We start from the raw sequence: 19,373 nt of genomic DNA, 5'->3' as shown, positions 1-19,373 counted from the left end.
TGTATGTACACAGACAGGGAGGGTTTGTACACAGACAGGTAGGGAATTTACACTGACAGGGAGGGTATTTACACAGACAGGGAGGGTATTTACACTGACAGGGAGGGTATTCACACTGACAGGGAGGGAATGTACACTGACAGGGAGAGTATGTACACAGACAGGGAGGGTATTCACACTGACAGGGATGATATGTACTCAGATATGGAGGGTATGTACACTGACAGGGAGGGTATTTACACAGACAGGGAGGGTATTTACACTGATATGGAGGGTATGTACACTGACAGGGAGGGCATTTTATACAGAGAGGGAGGGTATGTACGCTGACAGGGAGGGTATTTACACTGACAGGGAGGGTATGTACTCAGACAGGGAGGGTATGTACTCAGACAGGGAGGGTCTGTACACAGACAGGGTGGGTATTTAAACAGACAGGAGGGTATTTACACAGATTGGGAGGGTATTTACACTGACAGGGAGGGTATGTACACTGACAGGGAGGGTATTTACACTGACAGGGAGGGTATATACACGGACAGTGAGGGTATGTACACTGACTGGGAGCGTATTTACACAGATTGGGAGGGTATTTACACTGACAGGGAGAGTATGTACACTGATAGGGAGGGTATTTACTCTGACAGGTAGGGTATGTATGCAGACAGTGAGGGTATTTACACTGACAGGGAAGATATATACACGGACAGTGAGGGTATGTACACTGACTGGGAGTGTATTTACACAGGCAAGGAGGGTATGTACACTGACAGGCAGGGTATTCACACTGACAAGGAGGGTATTTACACTGACAAGGAGGGTATTTACACTGACAGGGAGGGTATTTATACTGACAGGGAGGGTATGTACACTGACAGGGAGGGTATTTACACTGACAGGGAGGGTATGTACACTGACAGGGAGGGTATTTACACTGACAGGGAGGGTATTTACACTGACAGAAGGGTATGTACGCTGACAGGGAGGGTATTTACACTGACAGGGAAGATATATACACGGACAGTGAGGGTATGTACACTGATAGGGAGGGTATTTACATAGACAGGGAGGGTATATACACAGACAGGGTGGGTATTTAAACAGACAGGAGGGTATTTACACAGATTGGGAGGGTATTTACACTGACAGGAGGGAATGTACACTGACAGGGAGGGTATTTACACTGACAGGGAGGGTATATACACGGACAGTGAGGGTATGTACACTGACTGGGAGCGTATTTACACAGATTGGGAGGGTATTTACACTGACAGGGAGAGTATGTACACTGATAGGGAGGGTATTTACTCTGACAGGTAGGGTATGTATGCAGACAGTGAGGGTATTTACACTGACAGGGAAGATATATACACGGACAGTGAGGGTATGTACACTGACTGGGAGTGTATTTACACAGGCAAGGAGGGTATGTACACTGACAGGCAGGGTATTCACACTGACAAGGAGGGTATTTACACTGACAAGGAGGGTATTTACACTGACAGGGAGGGTATTTACACAGACAGGGAGGGTATTTACACTGATATGGAGGGTATGTACACTGACAGGGAGGGCATTTTATACAGAGAGGGAGGGTATGTACGCTGACAGGGAGGGTATTTACACTGACAGGGAGGGTATGTACTCAGACAGGGAGGGTATGTACTCAGACAGGGAGGGTCTGTACACAGACAGGGTGGGTATTTAAACAGACAGGAGGGTATTTACACAGATTGGGAGGGTATTTACACTGACAGGAGGGAATGTACACTGACAGGGAGGGTATTTACACTGACAGGGAGGGTATATACACGGACAGTGAGGGTATGTACACTGACTGGGAGCGTATTTACACAGATTGGGAGGGTATTTACACTGACAGGGAGAGTATGTACACTGATAGGGAGGGTATTTACACTGACAGGGAGGGTATTCACACTGACAAGGAGGGTATTTACACTGACAAGGAGGGTATTTACACTGACAGGGAGGGTATTTATACTGACAGGGAGGGTATGTACACTGACAGGGAGGGTATGTACACTGACAGGGAGGGTATTTACACTGACAGAAGGGTATGTACACTGACAGGGAGGGTATTTACACTGACAGGGAAGATATATACACGGACAGTGAGGGTATGTACACTGATAGGGAGGGTATTTACATAGACAGGGAGGGTATGTACACAGACAGGGAGGGTATGTACACTGGTAGGGAGGGTATTTATACTGATAGGGAGGGTATGTACACTGACAGGGACGGTGTTTACACTGATGGGAGGGTATGTACGCAGACAGTGAGAGTATTTGCACTGACAGGGAGGATATATACACGGACAGTGAGGGCATGTACACTGACTGGGAGTGTATTTACACAGACAGGGAGGGTATGTACACTGACAGGGAGGGTATTTACACAGACAGGGAGGGTATGTACACAGACAGGGAGGGTATGTACACAGACAGGGAGGGTATGTACACAGACAGGGAGGGTATGTACACAGACAGGGAGGGTATTTATACCAACAGGGAGGGTATGTACACTGACAGGGAGGGTAAGTACACTGACAGGAGGGTATTTACACAGACAGGGAGGGTATTTACACAGACAGGGAGGGTATGTACACAGACAGGGAGGGCATGTACACTGACAAGGAGGGTAAGTACACTGACAGGGAGGTGATTTACACAGACAGGGAGGTGATTTACACAGACAGGGAGGGTATGTACACAGACAGGGAGGGTATATACACTGACAGGGAGGGTATTTACAGCGACAGGGAGGGTATTTACAGCGACAGGGAGGGTATTTACACTGACAGGGAGGAGCACTGACAGCTGACAGGAGGCAGGCCGATGTAGAATTTCATTTCCTGAAAATGTGCAGTTGCCAGTGTTGGATCACAGCGAGAAGTTCTCTAGGCAGTCTGCCGCTCTCCTGTGTCCTGGGGGTGGGGTGAGAGCAAGTAACACTCTTTGCCTCTGTCTGTCTCCCCTCCCTCCCACCCCGGTGGGGGTAAACCCCACACCTTCAGGGATTTACCAGCCAAGGCGACTCCTGCAGAAATGACCTCGGTGTGGAAGAGGCTCCAACGCGTGGGGAAGCGAGCTTCCAAGTTTCAGTTCGTCGCCTCTTACCAGGAGCTGGTGATCGAATGCACTCAGAAATGGTGAGGACCCTCTCTCTCTTTCTCAGGGGTTTGTCTGTCCGCGGCTGGGGAGGGGGAAGGGGGTGGATATTGTAGGAAACAGCGAGTGGCTGCAGCCCGGGAGCTTGACACAAAGTTTGAGGAAGTGAGATTTTCTCTTTTTATAGCATTTGACACAAGCTCAATATCCCCGTCTCTCTCTCTCTCTCTCTCCCTCCCAGGAACCCTTATCTCTCTCTCTCTCTCCCCAAAAACTCTTCTCTCTCTCTCTCTCTCCCCATAACCCCTTCTCTCTCTCTCCCCAAAAACCCTTCTCTCTCTCTCTCTCTCCCCATAACCCCTTCTCTCTCTCTCTCCAAAAACCCTTCTCTCTCTCTCTCTCCCCCCATAACCCCTTCTCTCTCTCTCTCTCCAAAAACCCTTCTCTCTCTCTCTCTCTCTCCCCATAACCCCTTCTCTCTCTCGCTCTTCCCCTTCTCCAAAAAGCCACTTCTCTCCCCCCCCTCCAAAAATCCCCTCTCCCACTTCTCCAAAAAACCCCTTCTGTCTGTCTGTCTGCCTCTCTCTCCCCCCCACTCCCTGAAACCCCCCCTTCTCTCTTCCACTTCTCCAAAAACACCCCTTTTCTCCCTCCCTCTCTCTCTGCAATCCCACATCTATCCTTATCTATGTACCAGCTCCCCGACCTGCAGGCTGGAAGGGAAAATATCTCAAATTTCACCCCCCCACATACACCCCCCCGCTGCACTGTCAGTCCCTAACCCCCCCCCCACACCCCCCTGCACTGTCAGTCCCTAACCCCCCACACCCCCCTGCACTGTCAGTCCCTACCCCCCCCACACACCCCCCTGCACTGTCAGTCCCTAACCCCCCACACACCCCCCTGCACTGTCAGTCCCTAACCCCCCACACCCCCCTGCACTGTCAGTCCCTACCCCCCCCACACCCCCCTGCACTGTCAGTCCCTACCCCCCCACACACCCCCTGCACTTTCAGTCCCTACCACCCCCACACACCCCTGCACTGTCAGTCCCTACCCCCCCACACACCCCCCTGCACTTTCAGTCCCTACCCCCACACGCACCTCCCCTGCACTGTCATACCCTGCCCCCACACACCCCCCTGCACTGTCAGTCCCTAACCCCACACACACACCCCTGCACTGTCAGTCCCTACCCCCACACACACCCCCCCTGCACTGTCAGTCCCGACCCCACCACACCCCCCCTGCACTGTCAGTCCCTACCCCCACACACACCCCCCCTGCACTGTCAGTCCCGACCCCACCACACCCCCCCTGCACTGTCAGTCCCTACCCCCCCACACCCCCCTCTGCACTGTCAGTCCCCACCCCCGCACCCCCCCTGCACTGTCAATCTCCACCCCCACACACACCCCCCTGCACTGTCAGTCCCTACCCCCCCACACACCCCCCTGCACTGTCAGTCCCTACCCTCACACCCCCCTGCACTGTCAGTCCCTACCCCCACACACACCCCCCTGCACTGTCAGTCCCTACCCCCACACACACCCCCCTGCACTGTCATACCCTGCCCCCACACACCCCCCTGCACTGTCAGTCCCTAACCACCCCCCACACCCCCCTGCACTGTCAGTCCCTACCCCCCCCACACACACCCCTGCACTGTCAGTCCCTAACCCCCCCCCACACACCCCCCTGCACTGTCAGTCCCTACCCCCCCCACACACCCCCTGCACTGTCAGTCCCCACCCCCCGCTCCCCCCTGCACTGTCAGTCTCCACCCCCACACACACCCCCCTGCACTGTCAGTCCCTACCCCCCCCACACACCCCCCTGCACTGTCAGTCCCTACCCCCACACACACCCCCCTGCACTGTCAGTCCCTACCCCCACACGCACCCCCCCTGCACTGTCATACCCTGCCCCCACACACCCCCCTGCACTGTCAGTCCCTAACCCCCCCACACCCCCCTGCACTGTCAGTCCCTACCCCCCACACACACCCCCCTGCACTGTCAGTCCCTAACCCCACACACACCCCCCTGCACTGTCAGTCCCTACCCCCACACACACCCCCCCGCACTGTCAGTCCCGACCCCACCACACCCCCCCTGCACTGTCAGTCCCTACCCCCCCACACCCCCCTCTGCACTGTCAGTCCCCACCCCCGCACCCCCCCTGCACTGTCAATCTCCACCCCCACACACACCCCCCTGCACTGTCAGTCCCTACCCCCCCACACACCCCCCTGCACTGTCAGTCCCTACCCTCACACCCCCCTGCACTGTCAGTCCCTACCCCCACACACACCCCCCTGCACTGTCAGTCCCTACCCCCACACACACCCCCCCTGCACTGTCATACCCTGCCCCCACACACCCCCCTGCACTGTCAGTCCCTAACCACCCCCCACACCCCCCCGCACTGTCAGTCCCTACCCCCCACACACACCCCCCTGCACTGTCAGTCCCTAACCCCCCCACACACACCCCCCTGCACTGTCAGTCCCTACCCCCACACACACCCCCCTGCACTGTCAGTCCCTACCCCCACACGCACTCCCCCTGCACTGTCATACCCTGCCCCCACACACCCCCCTGCACTGTCAGTCCCTAACCCCCCCCACACCCCCCTGCACTGTCAGTCCCCACCCCCCGCACCCCCCTGCACTGTCAGTCTCCACCCCCACACACACACCCCTGCACTGTCAGTCCCTACCCCCCCACACACCCCCCTGCACTGTCAGTCCCTACCCCCACACACACCCCCCTGCACTGTCAGTCCCTACCCCCACACGCACTCCCCCTGCACTGTCATACCCTGCCCCCACACACCCCCCTGCACTGTCAGTCCCTAACCCCCCCCACACCCCCCTGCACTGTCAGTCCCTACCCCCCACACACACACCCCTGCACTGTCAGTCCCTAACCCCCCCACACCCCCCTGCACTGTCAGTCCCTACCCCCCCACACACCCCCCTGCACTGTCAGTCCCTACCCCCCCACACACACCCCTGCACTGTCAGTCCCTACCCCCCCCACACACACCCCTCCACTGTCAGTCCCTACCCCCCACACACACACCCCTGCACTGTCAGTCCCTAACCCCCCCACACCCCCCTGCACTGTCAGTCCCTACCCCCCCACACACCCCCCTGCACTGTCAGTCCCTACCCCCCCACACACACCCCTGCACTGTCAGTCCCTACCCCCACACACACCCCCCTGCACTGTCAGTCCCTACCCCCACACGCACCCCCCCTGCACTGTCATACCCTGCCCCCACACACCCCCCTGCACTGTCAGTCCCTAACCCCCCCCACACCCCCCTGCACTGTCAGTCCCTACCCCCCACACACACCCCCCTGCACTGTCAGTCCCTAACCCCCCCCACACACCCCTGCACTGTCAGTCCCTACCCCCCCACACACCCCCCTGCACTGTCAGTCCCTACCCCCCCACACACACCCCTGCACTGTCAGTCCCTACCCCCCCCACACCCCCCTGCACTGTCAGTCCCTACCCCCCCACACACCCCCCTGCACTTTCAGTCCCTACCCCCCCCACACCCCCCTGCACTGTCAGTCCCTACCCCCCCCACACCCCCCTGCACTGTCAGTCCCTAACCCCCCCACACCCCCCTGCACTGTCAGTCCCTACCCCCCCCCACACACCCCTGCACTGTCAGTCCCTGCCCCCACACACCCCCCTGCACTGTCAGTCCCTACCCCCCCCACACCCCCCTGCACTGTCAGTCCCCACCCCCCCACACACCCCCCTCTGCACTGTCAGTCCCTACCACCACACACACCCCCCCTGCACTGTCAGTCCCTACCCCCCACACACACCCCTGCACTGTCATACCCTGCCCCCCCACACACCCCCCTGCACTGTCAGTCCCTACCCCAACACACCCCCCTGCACTGTCAGTCCCTACCCCCACACACACCCCTGCACTGTCAGTCCCCACCCCCCCCGCACCCCCCCTGCACTGTCAGTCCCTGCCTCTGTGTAAATGCTTTCATAGTGTGTGAGAGAGAGAGAGATAGGGGTAGATGTGTTACCCCTCCCCAGGCTGTGCTCGTCTGGGGTGGTGTTGGGAAAGGGGTTTATCAGGGCAGCTCGCTTCTTGTTCTCCAGCGGTGCCGCTCACTGGCTGATCGACTGCAGGAGCTTCACGAGCCTGCCTCTTAGCAGTAGGGTGTTGGACCGGCCCCCCCGACTCCGACACACTGATGGTTCCCCACCTCCCCCCTGACTGGATGCCCCTTCCCCGCCACGGCCATGCTCTGGCCAAAGCCGACGTCACTCCAATCCCACCCCAACCAGCCTTGTCCGCTCGCCACAACCTCACCCCTCGCCCACCTACCACTCCTCTGGCCCCAACAGCTTGGGGTGTGAGGGAACTGGCTTGTTGAGTTTACAATTCATGTTGGGCTGTGTAGAGGAAGCTTTACTCTGTATCTAACCCCGTGCTGACTCTGCCCTGGGGAGTGTTTGATGGGGGACAGTGTAGAGGGAGCTTTACTCTGTATCTAACCCCATACTGTCCCAGTCCTGGGAGTGTTTGATGGGGGTACAGTGTAGAGGGAACTTTACTCTGTATCTAACCCCGTGCTGTCCCTGTCCTGGGGAGTGTTTGATGGGGGGACAGTGTAGAGGGAGCTTTACTCTGTATCTAACCCTGTGCTGTCCCTGTTCTGGGGAGTGTTTGATGGGGGACAGTGTAGAGAGAGCTTTACTCTGTATCTAACCCCGTGTTGTCCCTGTTCTGGGGAGTGTTTGATGGGGGACAGTGTAGAGAGAGCTTTACTCATTACCAAACCCGTGCTGTCCCTGTTCTGGGGAGTGTGTGATGGGGAACAGTGTAGAGGGAGCTTTACTCTGTATCTAACCCCGTGCTGACTCTGCCCTGGGGAGTGTTTGAAGGAGGACAGTGTAGAGGGAGCTTTATTCTGTATCTAACCCCATACTGTCCCAGTCCTGGGAGTGTTTGATGGGGGTACAGTGTAGAGGGAACTGTACTCTGTATCTAACCCCGTGCTGTCCCTGTCCTGGGGAGTGTTTGATGGAGGGAGTGTAGAGGGAGCTTTACTCTGTATCTAACCCCGTGCTGTCCCTGTCCTGGGGAGTGTTTGATGGGGGACAGTGTAGAGGGAGCTTTACTCTGTATCTAACCCCGTGCTGTCCCTGTCCTGGGGAGTGTTTGATGGGGGACAGTGTAGAGGGAGCTTTACACTGTATCTAACCCTGTGCTGTCCCTGTCCTGGGGAGTGTTTGACGGGGAGGACAGTGACGTTGCACAGCGAGGAATGAGAATGGTGCTTTCTTTGAGAGGATGGTGGGCTGATTATTGACTGAGACTTTGCTGGGTATGGTCACCATCTGTGGGTCTAACGGATTGTCAGGTATTTCCAAATCCTGATGCTGAGTGAAACAGGATGGCAAGCAATCGGAGGTTTCTCGCATTCTCTACCTAACAATCCTCTCGCTGTCCCTTTCAGGGACAGTGTGTGCTGGTTACAGTCAGTGTTGTACCTCAGATGTCCTTCAGAAGTGGTTGACGAAAACAAGGAGGCTTCAACCTCCCAGGGAAAAGGGGAATTGAGAAACTGTTGATTAACAAGCAGAAGCTGGCCAGTGGGGAAGTGGGATTGGAACAGCTTGCTTCAGTTCACCACTTCCTGGGTTTTAGGCTTTGCGTGTGTTTTGCAGGTCCTCATTGTCCCATCCATTATCGCTGGGCCCTCAGTCCTCCCTTTGTTATCATTGGGCCCTTAGTCCTCCCCCTGTTATCATTGGGCACTCAGTCCTCCCTTTGTTATCATTGGGCCCTCAGTCCTCCCTTTGTTATCATTGGGCCCTCAGTCCTCCCTTTGTTATCACTGGGCCCTCAGTCCTCACTCTGATATCATTGGGCCCTCAGTCTTCCCTTTGTTATCACTGGGCCCTCAGTCCTCCCTCTGTTATCATTGGGCCCTCAGTCCTCCCTTTGTTATCACTGGGCCCTCAGTCCTCCCTTTGTTATCACTGGGCCCTCAGTCCTCCCTTTGTTATCACTGGGCCCTCTGTCCTCCCTCCATTATCACTGGGCTCTCAGTCCTCCCTTTGTTATCACTGGGCCCTCAGTCCTCCCTCCATTATCACTGGGACCTCATGCCTCCCTCTGTTATCACTGGGCCCTCAGTCCTCCCTCCATTATCACTGGGCCCTCAGGCCTCCCTTTGTTATCACTGGGCCCTCAGTCCTCCCTCCATTATCACTGGGCCCTCAGTCCTCCCTTTGTTATCACTGGGCCCTCAGTCCTCCCTCCATTATCATTGAGCCCTCAGTCCTCCCTCTGTTATCACTGGGCCCTCAGTCCTCCCTTTGTTATCACTGGGCCCTCAGACCTCCTTCCTTTATCACTGGGCCCTCAGACCTCCCTCTGCTATCACTGGGCCCTCATGCCTCCCTTTGTTATCACTTGGCCCTCAGTCCTCCCTTTGTTATCACTGGGCCCTCAGACCTCCTTCCATTATCACTGGGCCCTCAGACCTCCTTCCATTATCACTGGGCCCTCAGACCTCCCTCCGTTATCACTGGGCCCTCAGACCTCCTTCCATTATCACTGGGCCCTCAGACCTCCCTCTGTTATCACTGGGCCCTCATGCCTCCCTCTGTTATCACTGGGCCCTCATGCCTCCCTTTGTTATCACTTGGCCCTCAGTCCTCCCTTTGTTATCACTGGGCCTTCAGTCCTCCCTTTGTTATCACTGGGCCCTCAGACCTCCTTCCATTATCACTGGGCCCTAAGTCCTCCCTCTGTTATCACTGGGCCCTCAGTCCTCCCTTTGTTATCACTTGGCCCTCAGTCCTCCCTTTGTTATCACTGGGCCCTCAGACCTCCTTCCATTATCACTGGGCCCTCAGACCTCCCTCTGTTATCACTGGGCCCTCAGACCTCCCTCTGTTATCACTGGGCCCTCAGTCCTCCCTCTGTTATCACTGGGCCCTCAGTCCTCCCTTTGTTATCACTTGGCCCTCAGTCCTCCCTTTGTTATCACTGGGCCCTCAGACCTCCTTCCATTATCACTGGGCCCTCAGACCTCCCACTGTTATCACTGGGCCCTCAGACCTCCCACTGTTATCACTGGGCCCTCAGTCCTCCCTTTGTTATCACTGGGCCCTCAGGCCTCCCTCCATTATCACTGGGCCCTCAGGCCTCCCTCCGTTATCACTGGGCCCTCAGGCCTCCCTTTGTTATCATTGGGCCCTCAGTCCTCCCTTTGTTATCACTGGGCCCTCAGTCCTCCCTCCATTATCATTGAGCCCTCAGTCCTCCCTTTGTTATCACTGGGCCCTCAGTCCTCCCTCCATTATCATTGAGCCCTCAGTCCTCCCTTTGTTATCATTGGGCCCTCAGTCCTCCCTCCATTATCATTGAGCCCTCAGGCCTCCCTTTGTTATCATTGGGCCCTCAGTCCTCCCTTTGTTATCACTGGGCCCTCAGTCCTCCCTCCATTATCATTGAGCCCTCAGGCCTCCCTTTGTTATCATTGGGCCCTCAGTCCTCCCTTTGTTATCACTGGGCCCTCAGTCCTCCCTCCATTATCATTGGGCCCTCAGTCCTCCCTTTGTTATCACTGGGCCCTCAGTCCTCCCTCCATTATCATTGAGCCCTCAGTCCTCCCTTTGTTATCACTGGGCCCTCAGTCCTCCCTCCATTATCATTGAGCCCTCAGTCCTCCCTTTGTTATCATTGGGCCCTCAGTCCTCCCTCCATTATCATTGAGCCCTCAGGCCTCCTTTTGTTATCATTGGGCCCTCAGTCCTCCCTTTGTTATCACTGGGCCCTCAGTCCTCCCTCCATTATCATTGAGCCCTCAGGCCTCCCTTTGTTATCATTGGGCCCTCAGTCCTCCCTTTGTTATCACTGGGCCCTCAGTCCTCCCTCCATTATCATTGAGCCCTCAGTCCTCCCTTTGTTATCATTGAGCCCTCAGGTCTCCCTCCATTATCACTGGGCCGTCAGTCCTCCCTCTGTTATCACTGGGCCGTCAGTCCTCCCTTTGTTGTCACTGGGCCCTCAGGCCTCCCTCTGTTATCACTGGGCCCTCAGTCCTCACTCTGTTATCACTGGGCCGTCAGTCCTCCCTTTGTTATCACTGGGCCCTCAGACCTCCCTCCATTATCACTGGGCCCTCAGTCCTCCCTTTGTTATCACTGGGCCCTCAGACCTCCCTCCATTATCACTGGGCCCTCAGTCCTTCCTCTGCTATCACTGGGCCCTCAGTCCTCCCTCTGCTATCACTGGGCCCTCAGGCCTCCCTTTGTTATCACTTGGCCCTCAGTCCTCCCTTTGTTATCACTGGGCCCTCAGGCCTCCCTCTGTTATCACTGGGCCCTCACACATTCTTCCATTATTGCTGGGACCTTAGGCCACCCTCCATTATCACTGGACCCTCAGGCTTCCCTCCATTCACTAGGCCCTCAGGTCTCCTCCTCCCTCATTATCACCCGGCCCTCCTATTACGACGGAACCTGCAGACGAGGCCCTGAGCTTCCCCTCTGACCACTGGCTGCTTGGGGGCTTCTTCTCTGGCTGCAGGGCCTCCCTGATTAACAGGCCTCCCACTGTGCCGCCACGTGTGAGGAAGGGGTCGGTCAGTGAGAGCTTGCTGTTCACAAAATGGCTGCCGATTTCCTGCATGACGACCCCTTCGCTAGCCCTCTGTTTGGCAGTGACGTCAACTTGGGACATCAGTTGCCTTGTGGGAGATTATGCAGGCGCTCTGTTCCTCCTCCTTCGGTCCGAAGGGGTGACTGAATCGGGTAGGCCCCGTATCCAGGGAGACACCAGATGGGATGGCCTGACGAGGTGGTGTTTCACCGGCTTGGATCCCAGTCCTGGGCCACTCCTCTGGGCTGGGTGACCATCTAGTCAACCCACCATCCTGCCAATTGCACTGTCTTGTTGTGAAAAGAACTTGGGAGGGAGGAATTGCATTTATGTAGCGTCTTTTACCATTTCGCTGGTGGGGAAGCGCCGTAAATTTGTTTTGCGATGGAGGAAGCGCCAATGCAGCTGATCAGGCACACATAAAGATCACAACCCAGTTTGCCAGGGGATGGGGAGGGAGCATTAGGCCTGGGATTTCAGGCTGGCTGGGATCCGCTCGCTTCCCAGGCTGAGAAACAGGAATAACTGAGCTGGAGCAGAAAGGGAATTGAGCAGGCACTGGTTCTGAGTTTACATTTCACAAATTCCCCACTGATTCAGACAAAGGCCAAGTGACCAAAACAGGCCAACTGAGGGAACGCTGCCAACGATCAGATGATCTCACTGGGATTCTGCGTCTCTGTGTTACTTCTCTTTTCATCCCAGTCCTGCGATCCGAAATCACTTCCAGAGGTGGAAGGCAGGATTGGGAGAGAACATTAGGCCAACCTACCCTCTGAGCCAGCACTACCTCATTCATATAGGAATGTGCTCAGTTAGACACAACGCACTGTCGGAGGGTCAATATTGAGGGAGTGCCGCGCTGTCGGAGGGTCAGTATTGAAGGAGTGCCGCACTGTCACAGGGTCAGTGCTGAGGGAGTGTTGCACTGTCAGAGGGTCAGTACTGAGGGAGTGCCGCACTGTCGGAGCGTCAGGACTGAGGGAGTATAGCACTGTCGGAGGGTCAGGACTGAGGGAGTATAGCACTGTCGGAGGGTCAGTACTGAGGGAGTGCCGCACTGTCAGAGGGACAGTACTGAGGGAGTGCCACATTGTCAGAGGGTCAGTACAGAGGGAGTGCCGCAGTATCGGAGGGTCAGCGCTGAGGGAATGCCGCACTGTTGGAGGGTCAGCTCTGAGAGAGTGCCGCACTGTCGGAGAGTCAGTACTGAGGGAGTGCCGCACTGTCGGAGAGTCAGTACTGAGGGAGTGCCACACTGTCGGAGGGTCAGCACTGAAGGAGTGCCGCAGTGAATGCAGGGTCCTTCAGGTGAGGTATTTATCTCCGGGTTCTGAGTGGCTGTGTCAGCAAGAATGGTTGATCTTGGCGACAGTGAGTGTGAGTTCTTCCCTTAATGCCTTGGGGCCAGTACTGAACGCTCAACAGCACCGTGGGTGGGTGAGTCAATGCCTCTAACCACTTGACAACGTTTCACAATTTCCAGCCCCTCACCCCAGTCACTGAGAGAGAAAGTGAACATCAGGCTTTGTTTTCAGTTTGACTGGAGCACAGAGTTGCCTTCCCGGCTCGTGGCAACGATGCCAAGGATTACCAAATCACGGAGAAAGTGTTTGGGAGTCCTTTCGGACGGTTGCCCAGAACGGGAAAGCCAGTCAAACGTGGCCATTGGGAAAACCTGGTCCGACCTGCGTATCGGTAAAATCTGTTGTGAAAATCCGAGAGGGGACAGAAACGCTATAATCAGGATGTTGCCTGGTTCGGAGGGGATGAGCTACATGGAGAGATATGACTAACTCGGAGGGAGCATCACTCAACCTGAAACGCAAACTCAGATTTCCCTCACCAGAGGCTGCTCCAGAACCGCTGAGGAATTCCAGCTAAATTGTCCCATAGTGCTCAGGGATGTGCAGGTTAGGGTGGATTGGCCATACTAAATTGTCCCATAGTGCCCAGGGATGTGCAGGTTAGGGTGGATTGGCCGTGCTAAATTGTCCCATAGTGCCCAGGGATGTGCAGGTTAGGGTGGATAGGCCGTGCTAAATTGTCCCACAGTGCTCAGGGATGTGCAGGTTAGGGTGGATTGGCCGTGCTAAATTGTCCCATAGTGCCCAGGGATGTGCAGGTTAGGGTGGATTGGCCGTGCTAAATTGTCCCATAGTGCCCAGGGATGTGCAGGTTAGGGTGGATAGGCCGTGCTAAATTGTCCCATAGTGCCCAGGGATGTGCAGGTTAGGGTGGATTGGCTGTGCTAAATTGTCCCACAGTGCCCAGGGATGTGCAGGTTAGGGTGGATTGGCTGTGCTAAATTGTCCCATAATGTCCAGGGATGTGCAGGTTAGGGTGGATTGGCCGTGCTAAATTGTCCCACAGTGCCCAGGGATGTGCAGGTTAGGGTGGATTGGCCGTGCTAAATTGTCCCATAGTGCCCAGGGATGTGCAGGTTAGGGTGGATTGGCTGTGCTAAATTGTCCCACAGTGCCCAGGGATGTGCAGGTTAGGGTGGATTGGCTGTGCTAAATTGTCCCATAATGTCCAGGGATGTGCAGGTTAGGGTGGATTGGCCGTGCTAAATTGTCCCATAGTGCCCAGGGATGTGCAGGTTAGGGTGGATTGGCCGTGCTAAATTGTCCCATAATGTCCAGGGATGTGCAGGTTAGGGTGGATTGGCCGTGCTAAATTGTCCCATAGTGCCCAGGGATGTGCAGGTTAGGGTGGATTGGCCGTGCTAAATTGTCCCATAGTGTCCGGTGATGTGCAGATTAGGATTGATTGGCCGTGCTAAATTGTCCCATAGTGTCCAGGGATGTGCAGGTTAGGGTGGATTGGTCGTGCTAAATTGTCCCGTTGTGCCCAGGGGTGTGCAGGTTAGGGTGGATTGGCCGTGATAAATTGTCCCGTAGTGCCCAGGGATGTGCAGGTTAGGATTGATTGGCCGTGCTAAATTGTCCCATAGTGTCTAGGGATGTGCAGGTTAGGGTGGATTGGCCGTGCTAAATTGTCCCATAGTGCCCAGGGATGTGCAGGTTAGGGTGGATTGGCCGTGCTAAATTGTCCCATAGTGCCCAGGGATGTGCAGGTTAGGGTGGATTGGCCGTGCTAAATTGTCCCATAGTGTCCAGGGATGTGCAGGTTAGGATGGATTGGCTGTGCTAAATTGTCCCATAGTGCCCAGGGCTGTGCAGGTTAGGGTGGACTGGCCATTTCAGAGGGACAGTTTTGACCCGATCGGCCAAACAGCCTGCTTCCACACTGGGGGGACTCTGGGCGGGGGGACAGCGAGACACAGACAGTGCAGAGGCAAAGGGTATTCCAGCCTTGAAATGCCCCCATGGGTCAACACAGGCTGGATGGGCTGAAGGGCCTGATGGTCTCGATGTCCTGGGTTTCTCGCGCGTGGCGTGGGTTGGTGGGATCTTGCTGTGCGCACACCTGTTCTCCCGCGTTACGAAAGCGTACGTTCAGATCGACACCAGCTCCTTCCCCTCGCTGAGGAGGGAGGTGGGTGGCGGAGGAGGAGCGGGGGTGATGGAGAGAACATTGACCCCGCGCCAAACCCGCAACACCCCCTTCCCCCCACTTCCTCACGGCTGGGATTTAACATCAGCGCACACCCCACACCCCCCCACCCCTAGCCCCATCTCTGCCGCAACACTCCGCAAACGTCACATGTCGGAGAGAGAGGGAGAGATCGCTCCCCCAACCCGACCTGACCTTAACATTTCCAAAAGAAAACGGAGAGAGTTGTTTTTCCAGCCGGGAAGGTGTCCCTACAGTATGAGATTCTGGGAATCGCTCCCCGGAGCTGCTAGATGGTTTTCCCAGGGGTCAGAGTTCGAGAGTGCCAGTGGCATAATCCCCCAGCCACCCCCCTCACCACTTCTCTCTGTGAGTGATGAGCTGAATGCCCCATAGCCCCAGAGAGAGAGAGAGAGATGGTTGTAGCAATCACTTGAGAAGACAAGGAGCCATAACTCAACAAAGGGCAATGTACAAGTGGGTTGGCAGCTTTAATCTGTCGAAGGTTAATTGTTTGTCAAGTGCGATATCATTCCAGCTGTCGCCTGTCCAAAATGCGCGCTCTCTCTCTCTCTCCCTTCCTCTGTTTTCCCCACACTGCCATCCTGTTCTGTCCATCCCACTCCACCCCCTCGTCCCACTCTCTCTCTCCCCATCCGTCTCTTCACCTGTCTTTCAGTCCCTTGCTTTCTCTTCCTCTGTACCCCAGGGAGACCCGCGCTGTTCAGAGGGTCAGTACTGAGGGAGTGCTGCACTGTGGGAGGGTGAGTGCTGAGGGAGTGCCGCACTGTCGGAGGGTCAGTACTGAGGGAGCGGGCACTGTCGGAGAGTCAGTACTGAGGGAGTGCCGCACTGTTGGTGGGTCAGTGCTGAGGGAGTGCCGCACTGTTGGTGGGTCAGTACTGAGGGAGTGCCGCACTGTTGGAGGATCAGTACTGAGGGAGTGCCCTACTGTCGGAGGGTCAGTACTGAGGGAGTGCCCTACTGTCGGAGGGTCAGTACTGAGGGAGTGCCGCACTGACAGAGGATAGCGCTGAAGGAGCACCGCAGTGAATGCAGGGTCCTTCAGGTGATGGTTTGGAGAGACCGGTGTTGGATTGGGGTGTACACAGTTAAAAATCACACAGCACCAGGTTATAGTCCAACAGGTTTAATTGGAAGCACACTAGCTTTTGGAGCAACACTCCTTCATCAGGTGATTGTGGAGGGCTCGATGCTAAAACATAATTTATAGCATAAATTTGCAGTGTGATGTAACTGAAATTATACATTGAAAGATTGATTGTCTGTTAAGCCTTTCATCTGTTAGAATACAGTGATAGTTTCACTTCTTTCATGTGTAAATCACAAAACCCTTCTTTTTAAAGTTGCATTCTCGGGTTAGCTGTTAACAATGGTGATAGCTAGACAATATGTTGAAGGTGTTAGCCCCCTGTGTTCCCTGTCTATGACCTGATGTTTAGATTGATTCTAATCTAAAAAGTGAGATAACAAAGTTTTACATAAATTCCTGCAGTGTTTGAGCTCAGAGTTCTACATGAATGTGTGCAGTTTTTGAGCAAAGTGGAACGTAACTCTGCAAGTACAAATTCATCCCACAAAATAGGTGTGTGTGTGTGTGTGTGTGATGAGTCTGTGAGGGGGTGCATGTGTGAGTGTGGGAGTGTGTGTGTCTATAAGGGTGTGTGGGGGGTGTCTGTGTGCGCATCTGTGTGTACCTGTGTCCGTGTGTATGTGAGAGTGTGTGCGTGTGTGTGTGTGGTGCAATGGTGATCACCTGTAATGTGACATGAACCCAAGGTACCCTATGGGTACCGAACTTAGCTATCAGCCTCTGCTCGGCCACTTTCCTCTGCTGCCTGTCCTGAAGTCCACCTTGGAGGATGGTCACCCGAAGGTCCGAGGTTGAATGTCTTGGAGCACTGAAGTGTTCCCCAACTGGGAGAGAACCCTCCTGTCTGTTGATTGTTGTGCGGTGCCCATTCATCCGTTGTCGTAGCCTTTGCTCGGTTTCCCCAATGTACCATGCCTCCGGGCATCCTTGCCTGCAACATATAAGATAGACAACGTTGGCTGAGTCACATGAGTACCAGCCATGTACAGGGTGGGAGGTGTTCCCACGCGTAATAGTGGTATCTATGTCCACAATCTGACACGTCTTGCAGCGTCCACCGTGACAGGGTTGTGTGGAGTTGTCCTGAGAGCCGGGCAGTTTGCTACGAACAATGATCTGTTTGAGGTTGGCGGGTTGTTTAAAGGCAAGTAGTGGAGGTGTGGGGCAGGTCTTGCTGAGGTCCTTCAGGTGAGGTATTTATCTCCGGGTTCTGAGTGGCTGTGTCAGCGAGAATGGTTAGTCTTGGCGACAGTGAGTGCGAGTTCTTCCCTTAATGCCTTGGGGCCAGTACTGAACCCTCAACAGCACCGTGGGTGGGTGAGTCAATGCCTCTAACCACTTGACAACGTTTCACAATTTCCAGCACCTCACCCAATTAATGAAAGAGAAAGTGAACATCAGGCTTTGTTTTCAGTTTGACTGGAGCACAGAGGCAGCTTCACGGCTCATGGCAACGATGCCAAAGATTACCAAGTCACGGAGAAAGTGTTTGGGAGTCCTTTCGGACGGTTGCCCAGAACGGGAAAGCCAGTCAAACGTGGCCATTGGGAAAACCTGGTCCGACCTGCGTATCGGTAAAATCTGTTGTGAAAATCCGAGAGGGGACAGAAACGCTATAATCAGGATGTTGCCTGGTTCGGAGGGGATGAGCTACATGGAGAGATATGGCTAACTCGGAGGGAGCATCACTCAACCTGAAACGCAAACTCAGATTTCCCTCACCAAAGGCTGCTCCAGAACCGCTGAGGAATTCCAGCTAAATTGCCCCATAGTGCCCAGGGATGTGCAGGTTAGGGTGGATTGGCTGTGCTAAATTGTCCCATAGTGCCCAGGGATGTGCAGGTTAGGGTGGATTGGCTGTGCTAAATTGTCCCATAGTGCCCAGGGATGTGCAGGTTAGGGTGGATTGGCCGTGCTAAATTGTCCCATACTGTCCAGGGATGTGCAGATTAGGGTGGATTGGCCGTGCTAAATTGTCCCATAGTGCCCAGGGATGTGCAGGTTAGGGTGGATTGGCCGTGCTAAATTGTCCCATAGTGCCCAGGGATGTGCAGGTTAGGGTGGATTGGCTGTGCTAAATTGTCCCATAGTGCCCAGGGCTGTACAGGGTAGGGTGGATTAGCTGTGCTAAATTGTCCCATAGTGCCCAGGGCTGTACAGGGTAGGGTGGATTAGCTGTGCTAAATTGTCCCATAGTGCCCAGGGATGTGCAGGTTAGGGTGGATTGGCCGTGCTAAATTGTCCCATACTGTCCAGGGATGTGCAGGTTAGGGTGGATTGGCCGTGCTAAATTGTCCCATCGTATCCAGGGATGTGCAGATTAGGGTGGATTGGCTGTGCTAAATTGTCCCATAGTGCCCAGGGATGTGCAGGTTAGGGTGGATTGGCCGTGCTAAATTGTCCCATAGTGCCCAGGGATGTGCAGGTTCGGGTGGATTGGCCGTGCTAAATTGTCCCATAGTGCCCAGGGATGTGCAGGTTAGGGTGGATTGGCCATTTCAGAGGGCCAGTTTTGACCCGATCGGCCAAACAGCCTGCTTCCACACTGGGAGGACTCTGGGCGGGGGGACAGCGAGACACAGACAGTGTGGAGGCAAAGGGTATTCCAGCCTTGAAATGCCCCCATGGGTCAACACAGGCTGGATGGGCTGAAGGGCCTGACAGTCTCGATGTCCTGGGTTACTCGCACGTGGCGTGGGTTGGCGGGATCTCGTGTGCGCACACCTCAGCAACCCCATTCTCCCGCGTTATGAAAGCGTACGTTCAGATCGACACCAGCTCCTTCCCCTCGCTGAGGAGGGAGGTGGGTGGCGGAGGAGGAGCGGGGGTGATGGAGAGAACATTGACCGCGCGCCAAACCCGCAACACCCTCCCCCCACTTCCTCACGGCTGGGATTTAACATCAGCGCACACCCCACACCCCAGCCAGCCCCAGAGAGAGAGAG

General features: G+C 55.4%; 1 protein-coding gene across 3 annotated transcripts in view; it reads left to right on the top strand.

The window, feature by feature from the left end:
• Positions 1-2,820: 2,820 nt before the first annotated feature.
• The window catches only part of LOC132836107 (EH domain-binding protein 1-like), a 91,180-nt gene continuing 74,627 nt past the window's right edge, over positions 2,821-19,373 (top strand). For 2 of the 3 annotated variants that reach the window (XM_060855380.1, XM_060855378.1), the window contains exon 1: positions 2,822-3,172. In XM_060855380.1, coding sequence (XP_060711363.1) covers positions 3,069-3,172 — 104 coding nt within the window. In that variant the 5' untranslated portion in view covers positions 2,822-3,068. Of the gene's footprint in view, positions 3,173-19,373 lie in introns of all 3 variants that reach the window. The other variant, XM_060855381.1, reaches the window with a different exon arrangement.

The sequence above is a fragment of the Hemiscyllium ocellatum genome, chromosome 46 (assembly GCF_020745735.1).
Source record: "Hemiscyllium ocellatum isolate sHemOce1 chromosome 46, sHemOce1.pat.X.cur, whole genome shotgun sequence".
NCBI classification, from domain to species: Eukaryota; Metazoa; Chordata; class Chondrichthyes; order Orectolobiformes; family Hemiscylliidae; genus Hemiscyllium; species Hemiscyllium ocellatum.
The sequence above is the reverse complement of the archived record's forward strand: the minus strand, read 5'-3'. Positions and strand labels throughout refer to the sequence as shown.